The sequence below is a fragment of the Egretta garzetta genome, unplaced genomic scaffold (genome assembly GCF_000687185.1).
Source record: "Egretta garzetta isolate BGI_Z169 unplaced genomic scaffold, ASM68718v1 scaffold329, whole genome shotgun sequence".
Lineage (NCBI taxonomy): Eukaryota > Metazoa > Chordata > Aves > Pelecaniformes > Ardeidae > Egretta > Egretta garzetta.
This window is the reverse complement of record NW_009269999.1, coordinates 3,499,192-3,521,928: the sequence shown is the minus strand read 5'-3', so window position 1 is coordinate 3,521,928 and position 22,737 is coordinate 3,499,192. Positions and strand designations below refer to the sequence as shown.

Sequence of the window (22,737 nt, the reverse complement as noted above, 5' to 3'; positions counted from 1 at the left end):
GTAGGGAAATCAGTAACATCACCAAAGAAAAGCTATAGCTTGTAACTGGGCTGCCTGAACGTGTAGTATGTGCAGGACATATAATACAATGACAGAAGAGTCCAAACAAGAATTACTGAAAGCACTTTTCAGTGACCAGCTAGGACTGCATTCCTTCAATTCCTAACACAAAAATCTTTATTACTAAAAATGTTACCATATGATGAATTTTACAATTCAGTGGAAACCCCACTAAAACCTGCAGCAGTGGAAGTAATTTTGTTGAAACATTACTGTGCACCAACTACATCACTGCTTATAAAGGACCATTTTTCTAATACCAAAATTAATTTAGGCACAAACAGTGCTGCATTCACACCTACTCTTACCAAACAAAAAAGCAGGGGCACAAAGCTACTTACTCCTACAGATCAAGCATTCAAGGCAGGTAATTGGTTTTGGCTAAGCTGTGCACTAAATTATATTTTACTCAGAATATTTCTGTGATATAAAACCTATTCTACAGGTAAGGACTGTGGTCTCTACACCATCCGCTGCTTCTTCTAGGCTGCAGGAACTCCCACCTACAGAGCCGAGTGAAATGTCCAAAGTGTCCATGTGCAGTCTACCCATATATCTGACCACGGTCCATCCCCAGACAGTGTCAGGGCTGGATCCCAGATATGCAAGTTTGCCAGTGCATCTCACTTTCTTTTAAGAGTTTCTCTCAGTAAAAAGGAGAACTATTCAGAGATAAAAGACTGAATCAGCATGCATGACTGATTTAGGCCTTGTACCTCTTGGGTAAGAAAAACAAACCAGTGGCCCAATGAGTGCTAACTCTGAACTTTATGTAAACTGAACTGAAACCATCAGTTCAGGGTATATAGGCTCTATCCAACCTCTGAGCAGCAACGGCTTCCACAACGGGCAATTCTGAACTGGACACAAATCGTTAGTGTTCAGCAGAATGATTTTGGAGGGGCACTTCCAATCCCTAAAGCCATTCAGTTTCTAGAAAAGTACATTAAAATAATATTCCACAAGTGACTACAAAAAAAAAAAAGCCTATTTTTTCCACCACAAATTCCGTAAGTTATGGAATTTTTGAACTATTGTATTTTTGAGACTACAAAATCTTCAGAACTCATCTTGTTAAATAACACCTTTCCACTTTTCCCAAACTGAGCTTTGCTAGGAGGTACCCCCCTCTGGCAGCTGTTCTGGGACTTGGGCACTTCTCTCTCATCCTATCCAGCCGTCAACAGTCACACTTAATTTATGGTTCAGAACATTGCAGCCTACTGCCACGGAAATTTCAAACACAGCAATACCAAGAGACAGGCCAATGGGACAACAAGCTGGAAGCCAGAGAGAGAGAGAGTAAATATGAATAAAACGTCAATGAGTCACTCAGAAGGTTTTTACTCCTTCCAAAACAGCATGGGCAATTACATCATACAATCTGGAGATGCTGAGCAGGCAGGTTGTGCATGTGAATTTCATCGGACTCACACAGCAATCAACAATATGCCTAAATTCTCATTTAAGCATTATTCAATATAAGCGCTTCTGAAAGTAACTATTTCAGTAATTTATCTTTACAACCAAAAACTCAGTATGACTGTGTACACTATAACTGCCAATATAAAGATGCATAGAGTAAGTCTCTCAGAGCAATTCAGAGTTTTGTTCAAAGTTACAGTGACCCAAAAGCAGAGCGTTAAACTATGGAGTTTCCTTTTGCCAATGCTTAGCAACTAAATCATGCTCCTCTCAGTCAATCCACTCATAATGCTTGTTTTATGAAGTTGTCCACCTTCCACTAGAATCTGTTGCTGATCACAAATGAAATGCTGATAGATACTCTAGATAAAAATATAGGATAGAGGGATTTTTTGTGTCTCAATCCCTGCAAAGGATTTCTTTACAGACAATAATAGAAGAAAACTGTAAACATATACCTACATTTGGGTTTGGCTGCATTGTTATCCTGGAGTACGTGTAAGGAAGCTCTCCATACCAGGAGGTAAGCCTTGGTTCCTCAAAAGATACTTCTAAAAAAAAGAAAACCAGGAAGACTTTCTCAGTTGCCTTGTCAAAGGGCTTGAAAATGGAAAGATGATGCAATCCTGCCAAGAAACTTGACCAAAAAGGGACTGTCCACTCACCTGAAGTTAAAAAGCAGCCCCTTAAACTCCTCAGCCTTACATAATGAACGCAAGGGAAGGAATGCGATTATTCAAAAGCAGGCCTGTCTCTGCAAGAGGAATTACCTTGCCAAAATCTTGGAACTACATCAATTTTCTCATCCCTGTGCCAGGCAGGGCAGGGACTGGGCAAGTTAAAGACAGCAAAATGAAACTGAAATTTTATTTATAATTCTGGCATGTTTTATATTCTCCTGGTTCCAGTGCCCAACACACTGGCATAAGCTGCAAGATGTATCCACTGGAAAGGATGAAGTGGAAAGGACCGGAGCATCAATGGGACATTACAGAAGTAGAATGCAGCAAGGCTGGACAAGTAATATTTTGCCAAATATGTGTGTGCTCTGTGGTGTAATACAAACATCAAGTTCAAAGTACTTTCAAGTTCTGAAAAGACTATCTTGGTAGCTATTTCTCATGCTTGACAGGTAACATTCTCCATTATACTCTACCTTTAGTGCAAGCCAATAAACACAGATGTTGAAGAGGTTTTCCAGCCCTGTCCAGTAACTACTCCAATATATTATCTTATATCCGCTCCTGACTGAAGAGAAATTTAGCTAGAACAGGTGCCCCTTAGTGAACAAATCCAGAATAGCAGTCTCCTCACTTACTGCATGCTAGAAAACTAATAAGCAAGGACAAGGGGAAATAAAACACGCTCTGCTGGGATTTTAAGTGAGAGAAGCAAAAAATATTCCTGAAACCTAAAAGAACACAGTTTTTGCAGCATCACTGGGAGACAGTATGAAGGGATGGAGCACAGACTTAACCTAAAAAAAGACTGGGAAAAAGAACTGGAGATGACAGAGGATGCAGTAAAATTCAAAGATTTTTAAGACAGGGAATTTTAATTTGGAAAGATCTCATTTAATTGGCAATAGGAACATGGTGATACAGACTGAAAAATAAACAGTAGTACTCTTCAAATATGCATGGAAAACCTGGAAGGAAATACATGACGGAGTGGTAGTATCTAAAATTAAAAACAATGATAAATGATGCATGGGTTTTGGCATGGAAAAGACCTGGGAATGACCTGAAAAGTTGGTCTACACAGACCTTACCCTGTCTGATGTGAGTTCTCTGACCCCAGGGTACATCTTGAAGGAGTTGTTCAAACATCCAATCTGCTTCTTCTGAGTCTATAAAGCCAGGAATCAAATGAATCCTAAGGAACAAAAAGATAAAGAAAAATGTAAGGAATATACACTTTTATATATGCTTTGATAAAATATGCTAATTTCCAGGATTCCCAAAGGGCATAAGAATGGCTGTAATGCATCAGACCAAAAGCCAAAGCTCAGTATCGTATTTCTGACCACAGCCAAAAGCAGGTGTGAAGGAAAGAACAGAAGGCAGTAGGAGCTCCCGATGAGTCTTCCCCTCACCAACCACATCTAATTGCTTTTTAAAACCTGTAAAAACATATGACACCAACAATATTCTATGAGTCCCACAATCAGACATATGCTGTGTGAAAAATGGCACCCTTCTGCTTGTTATTAACTTCCCATTTGATAAATTAGATAGCCCTGATTATGGTACTACAATCAACATAAGTAAATAATTGCCCTTTATTCACCATCTCCATGCCACTCAGAATTTGATAGCCCTTTATCACAACTGCCATCCTATCCTCTCTTTTCCAAGCACAAGAACCCTAGAGTATTTAACCTCTCCTGTTTTTACATTTTCATATCTACACTATATTTTAACTGTACTGACAGCATCCTTCAAAAATTCCAGCCACTGTGGAGGGCTGCAGAGCTGGAATGCTGTTCACAAGAGGTTATTCTCATGATCAATCAATGCTCCAAAGACATCACAATAAGAATATACAGTAAAGGTACTAAAAGAGATACAAAATCTAATTATTAACTTTCCAGAAACGTGTATGTTCCAGCAACATATTATGAAAACAAACTCCAGAAAACAAAAGAATAACCCAGCTGGCTGTGTATCTTTTCTCTTTCCAGCTAGTCAAAGCTTTTCCTTTTCAAATTGGCATAAAATTTTATTTGCAGTTTTTGAAGAAACCAAGATGAAAGCTTTGAAATAAATGCACAAAAAGTTACTATGTCCTTGGCAATTTTTCCACTATTAATAAGATCTATCAAATTCAGAAGACAAGGATTAACACTGATATTGCAGCTAAGTCAGCAAGGTAAAATAAAATGCATTTTAGTTAGTAGGAATCACAGAACAAGTAGGTTTTGTTTTGAAGCGTCTTGAAGCTGAAACAGTTAAGGCACAGCATGTCAGGAAAAGGGACAACCCTAAAGTTATCAAATCTGCCTCAAGTTAAATGCTTTTATTATATTAATTTAAAACAAGTCCAATTTACAGCTTTAAGTTTTTGGTAGCTCTTAATGATACAACACAGACATCACGCGTTTGCTAACACAGGAATACCAATCTAAATTTCAAGCAGCAACTTACTCTGGATCATGAAATGAATGGACATAGCCCCTTCTCCTTATTCCAGATAAGAACACTAGATGCAGTAAACACTAGGTGTGAGTAGGTTCATTTTTCTTCTCTTCAGTGCTGCTCAGAACTGTGTAAGACACTGCTACCTGATACTCAAAGTATTTCCAGAAGTACTTTAAACAGAAGATACATAGGAAGGGCAACATGCACCTGCTAGAGTCAAAACACTCTGCAGAGACTAGACTTCAGAAAGCTGAGTACCACCACACTGTTCCACACCAGCAAATTAGAAGTTTCAAAAAAAGCGCAATTCACTTACCTAGAAATGCCAGTTGGTACTTTGCTGAGCTCATACACACCAGGCTTGCTGAGTATGTAAGAAAGGAAAGAGCCATCAGATGGACAAACAATAAGAAGTTATCTTACACTGAGCAGCGTGGACTAGAATTGCTGTAAACCTGGACTAGGGAAGAGTATACTTCAGAAAGGAAAAGAAACAAAGCTTTGCACTGCTAAGGGAGGCAATAATGTTCTGGAGACAGTCAGAGGTCAGAGCAGGGCAGCAAGGGGTGTTGCAGAAGCAAATGAGTTTGTGTGTACTTCCTGCCTCTTGCTCGCATTTCACCAAAGACTCAATACACAGTTTTAAGGCTCCAGAGATAAGTAAACAACTGATGTCACGGGAAATATAAAGGAGACCACCATACAAGACTGCACCCTAACTGTTATGTTTGCATTTATAGATATACAAAGAACACGAGTGTAACTGAAGATGCAAAATCCAGTTTTTAGTCAGATGACTGATAGCACCATTCTGCTAACAGCCAAGCGTTCATCAGCCTGTGTGACACACAGAAACCAAGTTACAGGTACATGAGCAGTATTTTAACTATTGTAGGTGGTACAGAGGGTAAACAGTTCTTCCCTGTTATGAGCTGCATTGTCATCAAGTATTATCCACTCTTGTATGAACTGCTTGCTTCACCTACCATCTCATTTTCTGCTAAGCCAGCTCCAAAAACTTTATACTGCTCTTTTTGCCTAGAACACTCCAGGAGTTAATCACTCTCCAGCTCCCTCAAAACAGTTCAACCAGCTCACAAGATGATCGCATACTGAGTTTTAACGCTGTGCCATATTTAAGAAAGTTAAATAAACAGAAACTTCTGCTCTTCCATATTGCACGTGAAGAGCATAAACCATACTATATTACCTACAGCATCTCAGCTTTGATTCCCCTATATTTCTTTATTTGATTTGTAAACAAGTGTAACAAATGAAAGGTCAGTGAACCTTTAGAACACTTCTAACATGCTGAATTTACTTAATACCCAGATACTATGTTATTAGTAATCACAAACAATATGCAAAGAACATATGGCTGTATCATTTATACTGAAATGGAAAGTTAAAACGTGAGCAAATCTGTTACAGTCTGTAAGTGCTTCCGGGAAATTCTGTAACTATTTCCAGCAATATTTTTCAGGACTTTTGACAGAAACACCTCTCACAAAGGAGTTATACTTAATGAACTCTTCACTACCACACTAGCAGTGGGGGGTGCAGCTGAACATCTCATCTGAATTATGCCTGCTCTGCACGGATACCCACCTAGCATCAAATCTGAAGTTGCTACAGAAAACTAATCCCAGATCCCTCAAATTAAGAACAACATACAGCGAGTCAAAAGCTGCACCTGTAACTTGCCTCTTAGGAACCACTTAGTCAGAAAATTCTTCCAAGATGAACAAACTGAGCCAGATTTAATTTTCAAAATCTGTAACTTCACCATACACCACCATACCTGGTCACATTTCACGCCAAGGTTATTCTGAAAAGATCCCCATTTCAACACAAAGGGTAAGTGATTCACAGCGTGCAAGTACCTTGCTTCACTAGCAGCTACTTTTCCGAACCTTCAAAGGAAGCGCTGCTTGAGTTGCCATACCAGCTATATTCCTGGATAACAGTAAGTAATTTCCAGCATACTTTACACAGGGACTTTTCTAGGAAAATGTACATTGCTAACCAAAGGAGACATATTTGCAGTTCTGTTGATCCAGAACATCCAATTGTTTGTTCTTCCCGGCTTATACAGCTACACCCAAAGCTATAAAAACTAGTTAATACAGACTTGGACTCTCCTGATCATAAATTCAGTTCAGGACAAAAGGGCTGAAAGCCCACATTTTGTACTGAAATTTCTTCCAGAGGCATGGCAGTTGTAAGTGGAGAAGGAACTTTTTTCAGCAGATTCCCACTGACCAGCAAGATGGCAAAACCACACGAAGGACAGTTAAGGCAGCAGTATACTCACTCTATCACACCTGCCTCAGGAACTTTGCGCTCCACCTGAAAGGTAACAAGACAATGCATGGTGAATATTAAAGTACTTGGCATGCTGACTAATTGCCATCTCTAGGGACTCTGTATAGCTGCATACTGATATGTCAGTGAGAGAAACATACCCCTGCACAATTGGTAAGCAGACACAATGCACCCACTCTCTCCATGGCCCAGAAATTTTCAAATGCAGCTACCACTGCAGGCGGTTTTTAACAATCAACTGCCCCCTAAAGGACATTCATTTCTAAATTATTTGGATTATTACAATAGAATCACAGAATCATAGAATCTTCCTACTTATCAACTGCAACAACAAAAAACAAAATCTTATCCCTACATTTGGAAGTAAAAATCTAGAGCAACTACAGGAGGGATGAAGGGATGAACAAATCCCAGGCCCCAGACAACAAGCAAAACACAAAACAGACAAGACATAGCAGGGAGTTGACACTTTAAAATTGTCTGCACAGCTTGAGATAGCTGGTTTTTGTTAACAAAAACCAAAATACAAACACAGTAGTTTAATCCAGCCTGGTCCAGCCTGGATTATCATTCTGTCTGTCTCAGAGATTTATGCTTCTCTTCTCTGAACTCAGTGGAGTGCTGAGTTGAGCAAGGAGGAGGGTCAAAATACAGTACTATGTAGACACCAGGGCTCTGCCACAGAGAAAAAGAGAATCTTCCCAGACCATCTCCAATCCTTCCAAGCCTTTCTTCCTGGTTTAGAAAGAAGTGTTCAACATTTTTTTTCCCAAGCAAGGAACTGCCTTCCCACTGCACAGAGCAGAATATCCTTCCTCTGCTAATAGGACATAAAGCAAAATCTGTAAAACAAATGCCATGTTCTTCCCCTGTAACAAACAAGGCAGATACCCCAACTGATGGAAAAAACAGAGCTCAAATCATGCTTATGACATTGCATCATTCCGAATATTGAGGCTCTCCAAAAAAAAAAAAAAAAGTAGTTATGAACAGGTACATAATCAAGTGTAGTAGTTATTAACAGGTACGCAGGGAAATGATCGTCCCCCTGTATGTGGCACTAGTGAAGCCGCACTTCAAATACTGTGTTCAGTTTTGGGGCCCTCTCTACAAAAAGGACACTGAGGCACTGGAGAAGGGCCAGAGAAGGGCAACAAAGCTGGTGAATGGTCTAGAGCACAAGCCTTATCAAGTGCAGCTGAGGGAACTGGGGCCGTTTAGTCTGGAGAAGAGAAGGCTGAGGGGAGACCTTATCACTCTCTACTACCTGAAAGGAGGCTGTAGCGAGGTGGGGGTCAGTCTCTTCTCCCAAGTAACAAGCAATAGGACAAGAAGAAATGGTCTCCAGCTGTGCCGGGGCGGATTATATTGGATACTAGGAAAAATTTCTTCACTGAAAGGGTTGTCAAGCACTGGAATGGGCTGCCCAGGGAAGCGGTTGAGTCCCCATCCTGGAAGTATTTAAGATGTGTAGATGTAGGACATGGTTTAGTGGTAGACTTGGCAATGTTAGATTAACATTTGGACTCTATCTTAAAGGTCTTTCCCAACCTAAACGATTCTATGATTCTGTGAAAGTCTGAGGCTAAACAGAGGGACCGTAACTTTCTGTTTGCCATATATGCAAGACAGTTGCAAATTCTGCTTGGTAAAAGCCTGAAGTTCAGCTCAGCCAAGTTTTTAATTTCTTTTTAAACATGAGACTATAATCTCAAAGTCTGATAATTTTTATCATTTGACGTTTAATAAAAGATGAGATTCTGCTAGTTACCATGTAAATTTTACCTCCAATGGCTTTTCAAAGACAAATTGCTTTTGAGCATGAGGCTGATCTTTCTTCATCCATGCTGGTCTGGTGCCTGCAGGGTCAGGGTTGCTGGCCACAGATGCCTGAGGCGCTGAAGCAAAGAGGAAAAGGAAAAAAAAGAAAAAAAAAAGGATCACATTAAATAGAAGTTCACCATACAAAAAATACAGTTTGGAAGAACTTATGGAATCATTCTTTGAAGTATTCTCCTCTGCTTGGCAGAGAGTCCAGGGAACAGCCAAACCTATGTTACATAAGAGTTAAAATTGCACAGAAACTGTAATTTTCATAAATATATTTGCTATTCATAGACAAAAATGAAAACATCCTTATATCAGGAATAATAACATCTAGAACCTTTCAATTCTACCACAAACACCCAACACAGGAGAAGTTTTCCCAAGCAGCTAAACTGCTTCCCTCTGCATTTTTTTTTTTTTTTTTTCAGGGAACATACTTTTATCAAAACAAGATTTTGAAACTAGGGAGAAGCTATGGAAGAGCAACTCAGGTATACCGCTCCACGTGTTTTATTCACACATGCAAAAAGGCTTAAAAATGGGTCTGAAATAGAGACAAAGTAAAAGTCTTAACTCTGCATAATTCAAAAGATGGAAAAAATAATTTTTAAAAGTCCCCTTGGGAATAGGTAGAATGAAACGCACTCGTGACAGAAAACGTACAGGCTCTATGCACAAGTCACAATAGTTGGCTAATTCTTTTCAGGATTAAAAAAAAAAATCAGCTTGCCTAGGACGTTCGGTCTGCAGAGAAATGGGAGCTTTACTGGGTACTGTAATCAGGCAAGTGGAACATGGTGCTTTGACCACATTCACAAAACAAACCAGTCCTTCTTGCAAGACTGGAAATCCACACAGCACTCTCCTGCCTCCGCACTCCTTGGTTTAAACACCTGATAGGAAGCAGTGGCGTTATCTCCTAGCCCTTTCAACTAGTACTCTTCATTTTGCAATGTTTGCACTGCGAAAAAATAAAGGAAGACACACAATAAGTTTTACGAGTAAGAAGCGACTAACAGTTCTTACAGAAGTCAGCTCCAACTTGTGTTTGTCTCCAGCTCGCCCACAGATGAGAGCAGCACGCTTACTTCAGCCTGGGCATTAGAAGGAACACCTAATGCAGCTGACCCTGTGTTCTGCCTCCGAAACTGTTACGACACATCTGTCACATATGTAAAGATTCTACTTAAAAACCGAGATTGAACAGGTGAAATTCACTCAGTTACGTAGGACAACCGGGCCACCGCTCAAGGCCTCGTGCCCCGGGTCAGGCAGCAAGCCAGGAGACAGGTCCCGAGAGCTCCGTGTGCAGGGCAGGGCGGCTGGGGACCCGACCCTTCGCTGTCCTGCCCCGTGCAGGTCTCCAGCCCGACCCCGAGAGAGGCTTTCACAGCTTCCCCGATGGCTTCCCGCCTCAGCCCGCGGTCGCGCCTCGGAGAGCGGCCTTCTCCGCACCGTCTGCAGGGCAAGGGCAAGGGCAAGGCAGCCCCAGCGCTTCCCCCCGGGGCCGGCCCGCTCGGGCGGTCTAGCGGCGCTGCCACTCAGTACGGCAATTCACGCTAAGCCTGAGACATCCTTGTTTATCTACTTTGCTGTTCTTCAGAGCTAACAAGCATCATGTGTAATTCTGCCAGCCTTATTTATCTTGATTTATGTGATTGTGCGTATGGTGCTAATTCTTGCCTTCAGCTGTGTTTGTTCAAATTACACACCCTTCCCTTAAAAATGCTATTGTACTTTTGGAGATTGATCTTTTTAATTCCATGTTTACATTCATTTTCATGCTGTTCCGTTGACTTCCTTTTTATATTTCTGGAGCAGGAGCACTTACTATAGTAGGCGTGAGGCATATACACAAGCCTTAAATCTACCTTGCTATCACTGTCTGTCTTTTAATACTCTTCCTGAATTTTTTAATCTGAAATATGAATAACAATTTAATGCCTTCTGGAGGGGGAGAAGGGCTTCCATAAAAAATATCATATTATATGAGTTGCATGGCAAAAGGATTTGTGATTTGAATTATTACTGAACCTCGCTGAGTATCCTTTCACAATCATTTGCATTTATAGTGCTACAGGAATAGGGTCTCTGTGTAACAACTATGGCGTCAGAACCCTGTGGTTTTGGCTGCGGGCTTCCACAGCTGAGCTGTTTGTGGAAGTCAAAAAGCTGGACTAGTTCAGCCCAAGCACATTTAGGATGGTTCCTTGAAAGCGTGCTGACAGCCCCCACCAGTCTATTTTTTTTTTCTTTTAAAGGTAAACACATAGAATCATAGAATCATAAAATTGTTTAGGTTGGAAAAAAACGTTAAGATTGTCAAGTCCAGCCGTTAACCTAACACTGCCATTCTACCACTAAGCCATGTCCCTAAGCACCTCGTCTGCCTGTCCTTTAAATACCTCCAGGGACGGGCACTCCACCACTTCAAGCCCGTTCCAATGCTTGACAACCCTTTCGGCAAAAAAATTTTTCCTAATGTCCAATCCAACACTCCTTGGTGCAACTTGAGGCCACTTCCCCTCATCCTATCACCCGTTACCTGGGAGAAGAGACCGACCCCCACTGAAGGGGCACCTGGCCCAGGCCTTGCCCCCCTGGCGCAGGGACCCTCCTTGCCCCCCTGCTTCAGGGAACGGGGCTGCACCGCCGGCGCGCGGGGCAGCAGGGCAGGGTGTGACGGCTCCCTGGGAAGAGAGGGGCAGATGCGTTACTCATCCCCCACCCTGTTTTTCCCATTCAAACAAGGGAGTGAAAACTCACCCTGGCTCTTGCATTGCATCAGTGACAAAAGCGGCCTTCGGAGCAGAGCTGCAGAGAGACAGTAACCGTGCCACAGGAGCACCCATCCTGTTCTCCACCCGGTGCCCAGGGTATTTCAAAGTACGTCGGAAGCCACTGAATACACACATCAGCTCGGGTCGCTGAGGTGAGCAGACATTCAAAAGCAAAATTCAAGGCAATTTAGATTAAAACACAATTCCTTTTGCTGCAGTTTGGAAAGTAAAGAAAAAAAAAAAGAAAAAGAGTGGGAATCCAAACTGCAGGCTCCGAGCACTGCAGACAGAGCCAGCGGGGCAAACCAACCACGGGCTCCACTCCAACCACCCCCGCTGCCAGATACCGCCTGCCTTGCCAGGGCACTGCTGCTTCAGTGCCGACTGGGTATGCATGCTATTCCCCTCAGACATCTCTTTCCAAACACCTCCAATAGTTAGAAAATTGTTACTTGGAAATAACTATTCTTATTAAGAGCTTAATAGTTCTAATTAACAGTTTGTGTTCCAGTGATTTTAAAATATCAGCACTGTAAAAATAGATAACAGCCAGGAAAACAGATTAATAAAAGCTTTGGTTTTGGCATGTAGAAGTACAGTAATTTTCACTGCATTATAATATATAAAGGACAATCAGGCATTTGAATGCACAGGCAAACATTTTAAGGAAAAACACAGCACAGTAAAGATTCAGAGTAAATTCCATTTTATTTGTTTTACAAAGTCAAAACCACACAGATTGTTTAGTCCAATGCTTCCACATCAGATCCAGAGCAAGCCAAGTTATGTGCTCTTACAGAACTAATACCACTGACTTTATCATCCCTGTTCCCAAAAATTAAGAAAACTATGGGATAGGTTCTGCATCTCAGATTTGATCAGCACCATTGCATCGGTATTCAGGTTTTTTCAATGTACAGAAATGTTAGCCCCAAATCATGTCTCAGTACAACGTATTTTACTTCAAAATCAGAGCCTGAAATTAGTCTTTCAAGGACAGCAAAGAACCTCCACTCTTCAACCATAGGAAATCACCACAGAAAACATTAGTAGCTGCTTTCAACTTGATTTGCCTAGTAAGTTTCAGTACATTTAATGTTTATAAAAAGAACACAAAAATCTTTGTTTCAAGAGTAGGTAAATACAGACAACAGAGTGCAGACTTCTCATATACCCTGATCCCTGTCTCCCGGAGTTGGGTAACCTCAGCCTCACTGGAGCACTTCATTTTGGAACAGAACCATGAAACAAATCAGTTAAACACAATTAAATTAAAAACGTTCTACGTATAAAGAAGTTCACTGGTTCTCATTTTTAAAGCTGTCTCAAATATTCAGGATTCACATCTCAAACGGCCTCACCAAAAAGACAAGACTGATACATACTTCAAAAGGAATTTAACCATCATTGCTAATGAGGAGAGTAACTCATTTCAAGCTCTGCATTTAAAGTGCCCGTAATCTTTTACACCGCAACCAGCACATAACACATAACTTGTGACATTTGTCTACATTGTGTTAGCACCACCTATTACAAAGAGCAGGCACTGAACTTCTAAAAGTGTTATTATAAACTGTAAAGATTACATATTACTGAAAAGTTAGAATCCATATTCAACAACCAGGAATTTAAATACTTTCTGCAATTTTATGTATATATTTATAGATGAGCAATTACACTCATTTTGGTTTTTGGCCCATTTCCCTCAAGTTCATAACCAAAAATCACACTGGACTGTGTAAGCAGGGGAGCACTCATGAGCTGGCTGACAACGCAGAGTCCTTGCGAGTACCCTAAACCTGAGCTGGTAAAAAGTTATACTCTGTCAACAGTGCTAGGTTGCCTTTTTAAATAAATATGCTGCCTTCCCACTCCTCCTCACCTGTCCAGGAATATGTGAGAACTACTATTTTTCTGCCCTTCACCCATGCACACAATACATAGATGTGATGGACACTATATAATCAAGCTGTTCCTCAAGAGTGCAATGTCTGATCAAGTCCACGTAAGTATTTCTTAAAGCACAATGCAATTTTAGCCCGAAGCACTTCCCCCTCGTAATATCTATAAACAAATAAAGCCTATTTTTAAACCACTATTAGAAGTCAACAGTCTTGTTTCACCTGTATCCTCAAAACAAACTGTTCTGCTTGTTAGAAAGTACACCTACGATTGAAGATGTTTAGAACACTAGGTCTACTCGGTGCCGCAGTGAGGGTATGGAGTCCCAGGCTTCCGAGATCAAGTTGCTTCCAACTTACTTCTTCTTCAATTTTTTCATATAACGAGACCGCATTTCTTTGTGTCTTTTCAGGGATATATTAACGACAACAGATGTAGGTAGAAAAGACAGGAGCCATATCTAAAAAAAAAACAAAACAAAAAACAAACCAAAAAAGGGGGGGCGTAGGGATGGGTGTTCAGCTTTTTATAGCCTGTACTAAGTGTAAACCTAACAGTTACCAGCACACACAAGTATTATCAAGGTATGATTAAAAGTTAAAGACTAAAAATATTTAATATTCAAAATTATTCCTTACTCTTATTTCATAATAAACACATACAAAGTACATTCCAGATCCTTAGGTTTTCCAATGTGACTTACTAGCAATTCATGGACTAGGTACCCGTTGGTCCGTGACTTCAGGCCTACTGTGCCTAAGGCAGCTCTGACATACGTTTCAGGACTGGGTGTACTGAAGGTTGGCTTGCGGATTTTGGCCATTTTTGTTGCCACATAACTTGGTAGAACGCTCTGCACATAGGAAAAATCATGTTAAACAGAATGCTTTCAGATCAACTCCCGGATCCATCAAGGAACTAAAAATCGTTGGAAATTAGGTAACTTGTATACTGAATTCCAGCTTAAGCTAGCCTTCTTTGCAATTTTGGTTATAAGATCACAATGTACAATATCAAAAACATTTTTAATCAGGTATCTTGTGGGCCACATTTAGAATGTGAAGGATAGACAGTTTAGTGGTCTGTTGGCAGCATCCCCAGTTGGGGCCCTAGAAAAACTACTCTTGCAAGCCTATGGCTGAAAAGCCTTTCTTAAAATTTCTGAGTGCAAAACTTCACTCAAACTGTTTAACAGAAAATGCCACAGTGTTGCTTCTCTGTAGTAAACCACCAATGTTTGCTTGGGAAGGAGGCGCAGAACCCAAGACAGATATTTTACACATGAGTAACAGTTCCTCAGTTTGGCACCTGTACAGAGAGAAAGACGAAGGCAGAAGGAAGGGGAACATCAGGAGACTTGGAACTCCACAGGAGGGCTCAGAGGAAGGGAGAGATAGCCATACCAGAGTGGAAGACCTCAAGGACAGAAGGAAGGATTAAGAAGTAGAGCACAGTTAATGGGCTTTTATAGCAGTGTTTGAAAGAAACAGAAAAAGTGACAGTGGGTCTCAGAACTACCCGGCCCTGGCATAATGGAAAAGCAAGAGGAAGTGGTATGGGTATGTGGTTGACAGAGGGATGCTGGTACCACAAAGGCATGTCCATGGTGGGGCAAGATAGACCTGGGGGATTCAAAACCGCATTCCACCTATCCCTGGCACATGCTACTGGAAAGTAAAGGGAAATGCATGTACGCTAGGAAGCAACCCTCTTTCCCCATAGTCACGGTTTTGGCATTGCTTTCAACTTGTCCTCAATCTAGGCCTCTCAAAAAAAAGTAATAAAAAAGCCCTGGTCTATAGCCACTCAATCAGATATTAAACATACCAGATCTCACAAGCTTTGAAAGGTTGGAACCTTACCACTTCAACAAGGACCTCCTAAAACATTCACAGTTTGTGGCTATACTAGAGATTCAATACATACAGTCACTCTTGCCCATCACAGTGAGCGCTATGTTTCATGGACCTTTACAGCAGGCATCCGAGAAGTGTGCATCCACTTATGCTACGCTAATGGATCTCAAATTCATAGAATCGTAGAATCATTTAGGTTGGAATCATCAAGTCCAACTGTTAACCTAACACTGCCATTCCACCACAAAATCATGTCCCTAAGCACCATGTCTACACGTCTTTTAAATACCTGCAGGGATGGGGACTCAAAACTCAGTATATTTGGGCAAGTTACAGTTTGGAAACCTGCTTCCCCATATCACTCTGTTAAAGAACAATGACCACATTAGCTTTACTACCACGCTCTCAGAAGCATAGCACAGGGGGAAAGGACCACTTGGACTCTCATTGACTCATTATCCATGTCATTTCAACAGGAATTTGACCACCACAAACAGGAAGCATTGGTACGCCTGCTCATTCCTTCACCTTAGGACACTGAGACCATGCACTTCTCTCTATAAATAGGACTTTTAAAAATATACTGCATGAGTCCACTTTCAAATGGAGAGGGAAAACACGGAGACCTGAATTTCAGAAATGTAAATGGCTACCATCGCCATTTAAAGTTGCCAAAAGCTACAAATGCTTGGATAAGAAAACTACTTGTTCTGTTACCATAACAGCATAGGTACCTAGTTTCAGCTCCAGAATGTGAACCTCGTCCATTTTTCAGGTTACATTTCTAAACTGAGTCTCTAGTTTGGTGTTTTAAAAAAAGAAAACAATTCCAAGTTTCTTATTCACCACCAAATTACATCTGCAGCATCCCCCCACAAAGTGACACAACAGTGATAGTTAAGATTTATTTTTTGTCTTCCTCTGCTCAAAAGAGACTTCCTAAGTGAACTGCACTACCCAGTGGATAGCATGAAGGGGCAAACAGTTGTGCATGAGGATGCTTGAAAAAGCAAGCATACAGTAGCACTAGTGGTTAGCTATCGATCCACAGACTTCAAGGCACACAGAAGCATAGGATTACACTCCAATGGTTTTTTTTCCTCCCAAATGTTCTCTCGAAAACAGAGACACAGGTATTTAATTCAGAAACATAAGATTTACTGTCTTCCCATTAACTGTGCCATATTTTAACAGCTATGACGTGACCTGTTGAATCCGTTAAGTTAGTTTTCCCTCCTTCCTCTTCCCCACAAGGATCTCAGACATTCATGAACCATATCTAAAACCAGCATGACAGACTCAAAAAAAAAAAATCTTTCACTGCCTAAAGCCTTTTAGCATTTTGTATTCAGGCAGTTACAAACCCACACTACCCTGGTTAAGGAACTGTATAAAAAATTCCTTGTCTTTATCCAGAAAAAGGCTAGCCTGCTCTCTAGTTTCAAAACATGCCTTAAATGTAGCTTATGTCAATACAATGCCTCTTGCTCTCTTAAAACGTTTGCTAGTGCTTATAGCTCTGGTGTTTATTAAAACTGGCTGGCACTCAGAATTGGGGTCTTCAATGTTGTACAGATGCAAGAACTGATCTTAAGTCCTGAACAGAAGCCTCTACTAATTATGCTACATTCACATGAAAATAAGCCCCAAAGAGTCATAGTAGCTTGTTTACACAATTTTATCACCTATTTTACCTTACTTAAAAAAAAAAAAAAAAAAGACCTGAACTCTCGAGTGTTTCCAAAGAAGTCTTTCCATTTCTCTAAGGGGAAAAGGAGGGTGGGGGCCATAAAGGGTAAATGGAAGAACTGCAACAACTGAAGCTGACCTGTACAGAAAGCTAAAGAGAAAAGCTAAAAAAGCTTTGGAGGAAGGCAATGCCCTTAGTCTGGTGATAGCACACTTTTGTGAATACCTGGAGAAAGAGAGATGGGCTTGTTCAGTGTGGTGAAAAGGAGGCTGGTGGTGATCCAATACCTGCCTATGGTTTTTTTCCAGGGCAATTATGAAAATGAGAGCCAAACTCTTTTTGGTACTGCCAGGCAAAATAACAAGAGGCAAAACTGTCAATTTTGGCTGTGAACTTTCAGACTGGACACTAAAGAAAAAAAAATGTTTGCTAGGAGAGCAGTGCAACACTTTAACAGGTTGTCCAGAGAGGCCACGACATCCCCTCCCTTCAAGGTTTTCAAGATTTGGCTCGATAAAGCCACAGCTAGCCCCGTGACCTTGTGTTAGCAGCGATCCCATTGCTAACACTAGGAGAGCAGGTTAGACTAGAAAACTTCCTGGCGATAGCAATCCCTTCAAACACACACTTCCATGATTCTGTTATCAGATATTTTATGTAATGGATATGCTAGAAGAAAATAGTGGATTTTTTCACTGTTCCACTTTTACTATGGATAGTAATGAAGTATAGAGGAAAAATGCCAATACTGGCTGAAGTTAAAAAAGGGGAGTAAAAGAAAGGGGTAAAGAACCAAGCAATATTTTTAGACATATTCAAAGAGCAAAAGTTTCAGAAGAGTCTGCAGACACCTTTCAGGTAGAGATTTTTCAAAAAAAGTCTTGAGAGAAGTCCTTGTTGTCTTCTTCCTCTTCTTTTTGCCTATCTCTTTCTCTCCATGTAAACACACACAGAATTTTAACCTATGCTATTACTGTGCTGCTGCTTTAATTAAGCAGGCTTGTCAGCCAGAAAGAGTATATTTTTAATCTAAAGATGTCTGCATTGCAATAAAAGCACTATATATACTATCAAAACCAAGCTTCCACAGAGAAGGCAATCCACTTGAGCAAAACTGATATACCTTAGGTTGAACTTCAGGAAGTGGTAAAATACCACCTGTACTGTGTTTCTGCTTTTCACGCAGTGGTACTCTGCAGGTGTTGGCGTGGTAAAATCTAACTGTTCTAAATGGTGATCTCAACTGCAAGCCCAAGTCTGGAATTAAAAGCGCTAAATTTCTGAAGGTCAGAGAGGTGAACTACAGAGAATCCAAAGGAGATGCAGTCTTCCAAAGGGCTTGAAGAAGATACGTCAGCTACTCTTCACAGGAAGGTACTGGTAATATTCATTAGTGGTGTATAGTGACTTAAGCTGGAACAAGACGACAAGGACATGGACTGCAATAAAATTAGCATAACAAATTGAAGCTGTGACAGCTATTGGTCATCAGGCCCGCATAACTCAGAATAGCAATTCACTGTCTACATTCAGGGGCAAAAAAGCAGTGCTGTCAGGAATTCAACACCTTTAGCCAACATGGAAGTTACAAAAAGACAGCTTCCCCCCTGTTTTGTACAGGAAAATGTAACTGTTGACACAGAAAGACAGATTTAATTCTTTGTTTGTTTACTGTGTTAAAAATGTAAGACACTGAAAACTTTTTCTAGCTTTTCCATATCCGACAGCTAGAAAGTCTTTCCCGTACTATCTGCATTCATATTGTGTGTAATGCCTTTAGCCAAGCATGAGTTTCTAGGTTATTTACCTTTTCAGTTTCAATAGGTACTCCATAGTCATAAATTAGCAGTACCTGCTCCTTCTTTGTTTTCCTCTCCAACTGGCAGAGTACTATTTAAGCAAAATTGGGGGAGAAGTCTGCCCGGTTACAAACGCACATAGGCACAACATATCTCAAAGATGTAACACTTCTTTCTCCTGCAATCTGTCTCTAAATAGTCTCACACACTGAGGTAACTATCAGCAGCTTTACCTGAGAAAACACCAACCACCAGATAAAGAGCCTAGACATCATACCGCAACACACACACGCACAAGGTCACAGCCAGCTCTACTGCCGGTGAAGCTGTCTGTTGAAGGAGCCCACGTCCTCACAGTTTGTAGGTAGGCTTGAACAGGAAAGAAATCCTACTGGAAGACTTCATATTATTGGTGTAGGAAAGAGAAATACTCTACCAGTTTCCTCAGTCTTATTTGGAGACTGTGACCACAGATTAAGAGGGCCACACTGCACGTAGATGGAACGGACTGGAAGAACAGCTGTCTGATAATGAAGCTAAATCTGCAAGTAATACAACTTGAACCACACTGGGGAGACAGAAGTAATATAGAAGGGTAAAAATAAAAGTGAAAAGAAAGCTGTAAGGAACGTGCAGTATGGTAAAAATTGACAGTTTGGGGCTGAAGCCAGAGAAGGGCTTGGAAAGCACTGTGAGAAGAGAAAGTAACAAGGAGACATAAAACACTGAAAGTTGCTCCAGCTTAATCTACTTCAAGAACCGAGAGCACACACAAACCACCATGTATGTTGTACATGTACCTGTTCATAGTGCTACCTTTTTATGCATCCTTCATTGCTGCACATGGGTTTAGCTGAAGGTACAGCCCAGGGTGCTAGGACACAGCATCAAGCACTCACTCTGAGGAGAAGTTATGCTTTGGGAGCTCTACAGCAAGTTACCATGTTACCAGCAGTAGAACTAACGTCACTTAGTCTGTCCTCGAGAAGGTCTGTAACAACAGTAGTTAGACTGCTTTCAGGGACCACCTTGGCCAGCTTCCTCTCCACTGCCAACAGACTCCAAAATAAACAGCATCCCTTAAGATTTTTAGTATAAGGTTTAAATGAGGTTCCCATTAAAGGGTCAGTGACTGAATGGAAATAGCTCACCCAGCTCTTGTCTTTTTCTTAACACAATCCTCTCTCAGGAACTGGGACAGGACATTATACTAAACATCTGGGACTAAACATCTGGGACTAAACATCTGGGACTAAACATCTGAATACTAAACTGCAGGACATTTCCTGGTGATAAGTTCTTGTTTTGCTAAGTATGCTTAAAGAGGGGGGAAAAAAAAAAATATCTATCATGTCAAAAAGGTAACACAGCTCTAAGGTGATAACATCTCTATGGTTTTAGCCAGTAACAAAGGTTGTGCTCTCACACTTAATGATTGCACGTATAAGGTGGGCAACTTTGTGCCTGACTCCTTATGTGGCCTTCAGAGTTCAGATGGTTTTGAGACCCACCATACAGAAATAGGGGAATGACAGGCATGGATACAGGCTAATCCTGTTTGTAGGACGATCCCTAACTGAATTTAAAAAAAATACACTGCTGTCTTCACAGCACAGGTAACATACCACCTTTATCAAACTGACTATTGCTCTGGAGAGCAGCAAGTGTAGTAAGGAATGAAAAATTCAGTGTTTGCAACCAAAGCTGGACATTCCAGCTATTTTTGGAAGCAAATACTAAGAGTATGGGAGAAGCAATATTACAGCAAATTCACATAAAGCCGTGAGAGACTGGCTTGGTTTGCTTTTATACCCCATCAAAAATAATTAAAACCATGGAAGGTAAACAAATGGGGGGTGGGGAGGCAAGACTCATTAGTTACGTGGAAAGCCAGTACTAAAGAAAATTAAATCAGTCCATTACAGACAAAGGGACTTCGAGGCCTTTGTTCTTGCTACTATGCTTATACTAGCAGTTGATTCACTGACACTACAGGGAATGGACTGCTACTGTTCTAGTCTTTTGAGCAGTTACCCATTGAATCTCTGTACAAATGCACTCCAAAAGTGCATTCCAGTAGATTAAGTTGTGTAAAGATGTATTCTACAGAGTTGTACACAGTTTTTATGGAATATTTTGTACTTAAAGGTTCAATTACCACAATCTGCTAAAAAATCCCCAAGCAAACAAAAAAACACACCCATGTTTTTGTTGTTTCAAGATTCATTGTTTCAGACTAACTTAAGAAAGCTGCTAATGGGATCAAAGGAAATCCATATCCTTCATCTGCGTCAGATATTCATGAATAAGAGAATATGCTGATTCCCTTTTGTAACCAAGACACCAACGTTGCTGTGGTAACCCCACTTACATGAAACAAACTCTACTCACCTGCACAATGATGCCCTTGCTCTTGTATTCTGCATGGAGGCCTTGGGAGAAGTAATCCACAAAAGCCTAGAGAGAAAAGAAGGGAAATATGCAGCTTGTTATGCATTAAAGTGAAAACTGTAGTTTGCCGGGTCTTGTAAGCATATTTCAATTACTATTTATAGTTACTGTTTTCACAGTGAAAAACCTTAGGTTTTCAAAGAAACTTTGCATATTAGGGCAATGCCATCTGAATAGAAACCCTATGCTTACAAAGCACTTTTACAGAAGGGAGGCTCAATCTAAACAAATAAAACCCTCTTTTAATTTAAAAGGAAAATGAACTAGATTTCTTATATAAAGCCTAGTTAAAAAAGGAAAATAGGACTGTATGTTCACATTGTCCACTACTTATGTCATCTCCTTAGATGTTTTTTTTTTTTTAAGAGTGATTTAAGTAGGTTTCTCTTGTCCGTGGTTTTTAAATCACAGCGTTTAAATACTTTGTCTTCTGCCTTTACATTTTTAAGAAATGCCATCCTACGGTGATACTTCTTCCTAGTCCTGAAGTCTACTACCTCAGGTTCTCTCCTAAACTTCTGAAAGTTTTAGAAATTACAAGACTAAATGTTGCATGAAAGAAGTGAAAGGGCTTAAAAGGTAGATGCTAGTACTTGCCATCAAGATGCCCTCAAATCTGATACAGCTGCCTCTACAACCACAATGAGAAAGTATTTGTCCTAATAACCCAAGGCTACTCAGCAGTTCAAACCAGCACAGATTTCTCCGCCCTGAGTTCTTCTAAACCACCTTTCCACTTTTCCCTCCTGCAGTCCAGCGACACAAAATACCAGATTCTGCTACGGTTTCTTGTTTTAGTGAAACAATACAGCCGAGTAGGATGAATGGAGTACCTTCAGTTGACAGAACTAAGCTATCTTATCTATGCTTGATGCTAAATAAATACTAAATAAAGTAATGCAAGTATTTAATTAGCAGTTGCTTCAGACTAGTTTCAAAACAAACAGCAAAGCTCCAGTATTGCACCTGCTTTACAGTCTTCCTTTGCTGATCATGTCACCACTGGATTAACAGAAGTCCTAACCGAGACCAGTGCTTAAAGCTTGCAGTGCCCAGTGTTTTTCCTATTATGGTTATCCTGTTTTTTTTTAGGAAAAAGAAACACTCCCACACTACCGGGCTATTTCTATAGACACTTTTCTGAGCGTACACAAGATCTGAAAGAAAACTAGTTTTGCTGTGTAGCAGATAGGTCCTTTTATTCTTCAAGTTGCATGTACAAGCTAGAAGGAGGCTCATTAAACCAAGAAAGCTTATAGAAGATAAGTCCAACTGTTCTTTCATTCTCCCCTTCCTCCAAGTATAAGTTCTTAATGAAATCCACTATTCCACAAGTCTCTGAAAAACAGGCCTAGCAGCGATTCAAGCGAGCTCGTTGTGCTACTGCAACAATAAGCACTTGCATAGACATGCAAATAGTTCAGCGCAGTCCCCAAACACAGTTGCCACATGTATGTGCGATAACTACACAGAGTTTACCAA

General features: G+C 40.6%; 2 protein-coding genes across 7 annotated transcripts in view; both read right to left on the bottom strand.

Moving 5' to 3' along the window:
- Positions 1-9,880, bottom strand: part of ALKBH3 (alkB homolog 3, alpha-ketoglutarate dependent dioxygenase) — a 24,371-nt gene extending 14,491 nt beyond the window's left edge. For 2 of the 6 annotated variants that reach the window (XR_004843144.1, XM_035902915.1), the window contains exons 1-6: positions 9,804-9,876; positions 8,736-8,848; positions 6,940-6,974; positions 4,942-4,989; positions 3,257-3,360; positions 1,948-2,036 (exon numbers count right to left, since the gene is read on the bottom strand). Coding sequence is in view for 5 of the 6 variants with exons in the window: in XM_035902915.1 (XP_035758808.1) it covers positions 1,948-2,036; positions 3,257-3,360; positions 4,942-4,989; positions 6,940-6,974; positions 8,736-8,792 (333 nt within the window). In the remaining variant the exon portion in view is untranslated. Of the gene's footprint in view, positions 1-1,947; positions 2,037-3,256; positions 3,361-4,941; positions 4,990-6,939; positions 6,975-8,721; positions 8,849-9,803 lie in introns of those variants that run through there. The other 4 variants (XM_035902919.1, XM_035902916.1, XM_035902917.1 and 1 more) reach the window with 4 other exon arrangements.
- A 2,416-nt stretch (positions 9,881-12,296) lies between these two features.
- Positions 12,297-22,737, bottom strand: part of HSD17B12 (hydroxysteroid 17-beta dehydrogenase 12) — a 57,807-nt gene continuing 47,366 nt past the window's right edge. Inside the window, exons 8-10 of the mRNA XM_009647610.2 lie at positions 21,196-21,261; positions 14,163-14,312; positions 12,297-13,919 (exon numbers count right to left, since the gene is read on the bottom strand). Of these exons, the coding sequence (XP_009645905.1) occupies positions 13,815-13,919; positions 14,163-14,312; positions 21,196-21,261 (321 nt within the window). The 3' untranslated portion in view covers positions 12,297-13,814. The remainder of the gene's footprint in view (positions 13,920-14,162; positions 14,313-21,195; positions 21,262-22,737) is intronic.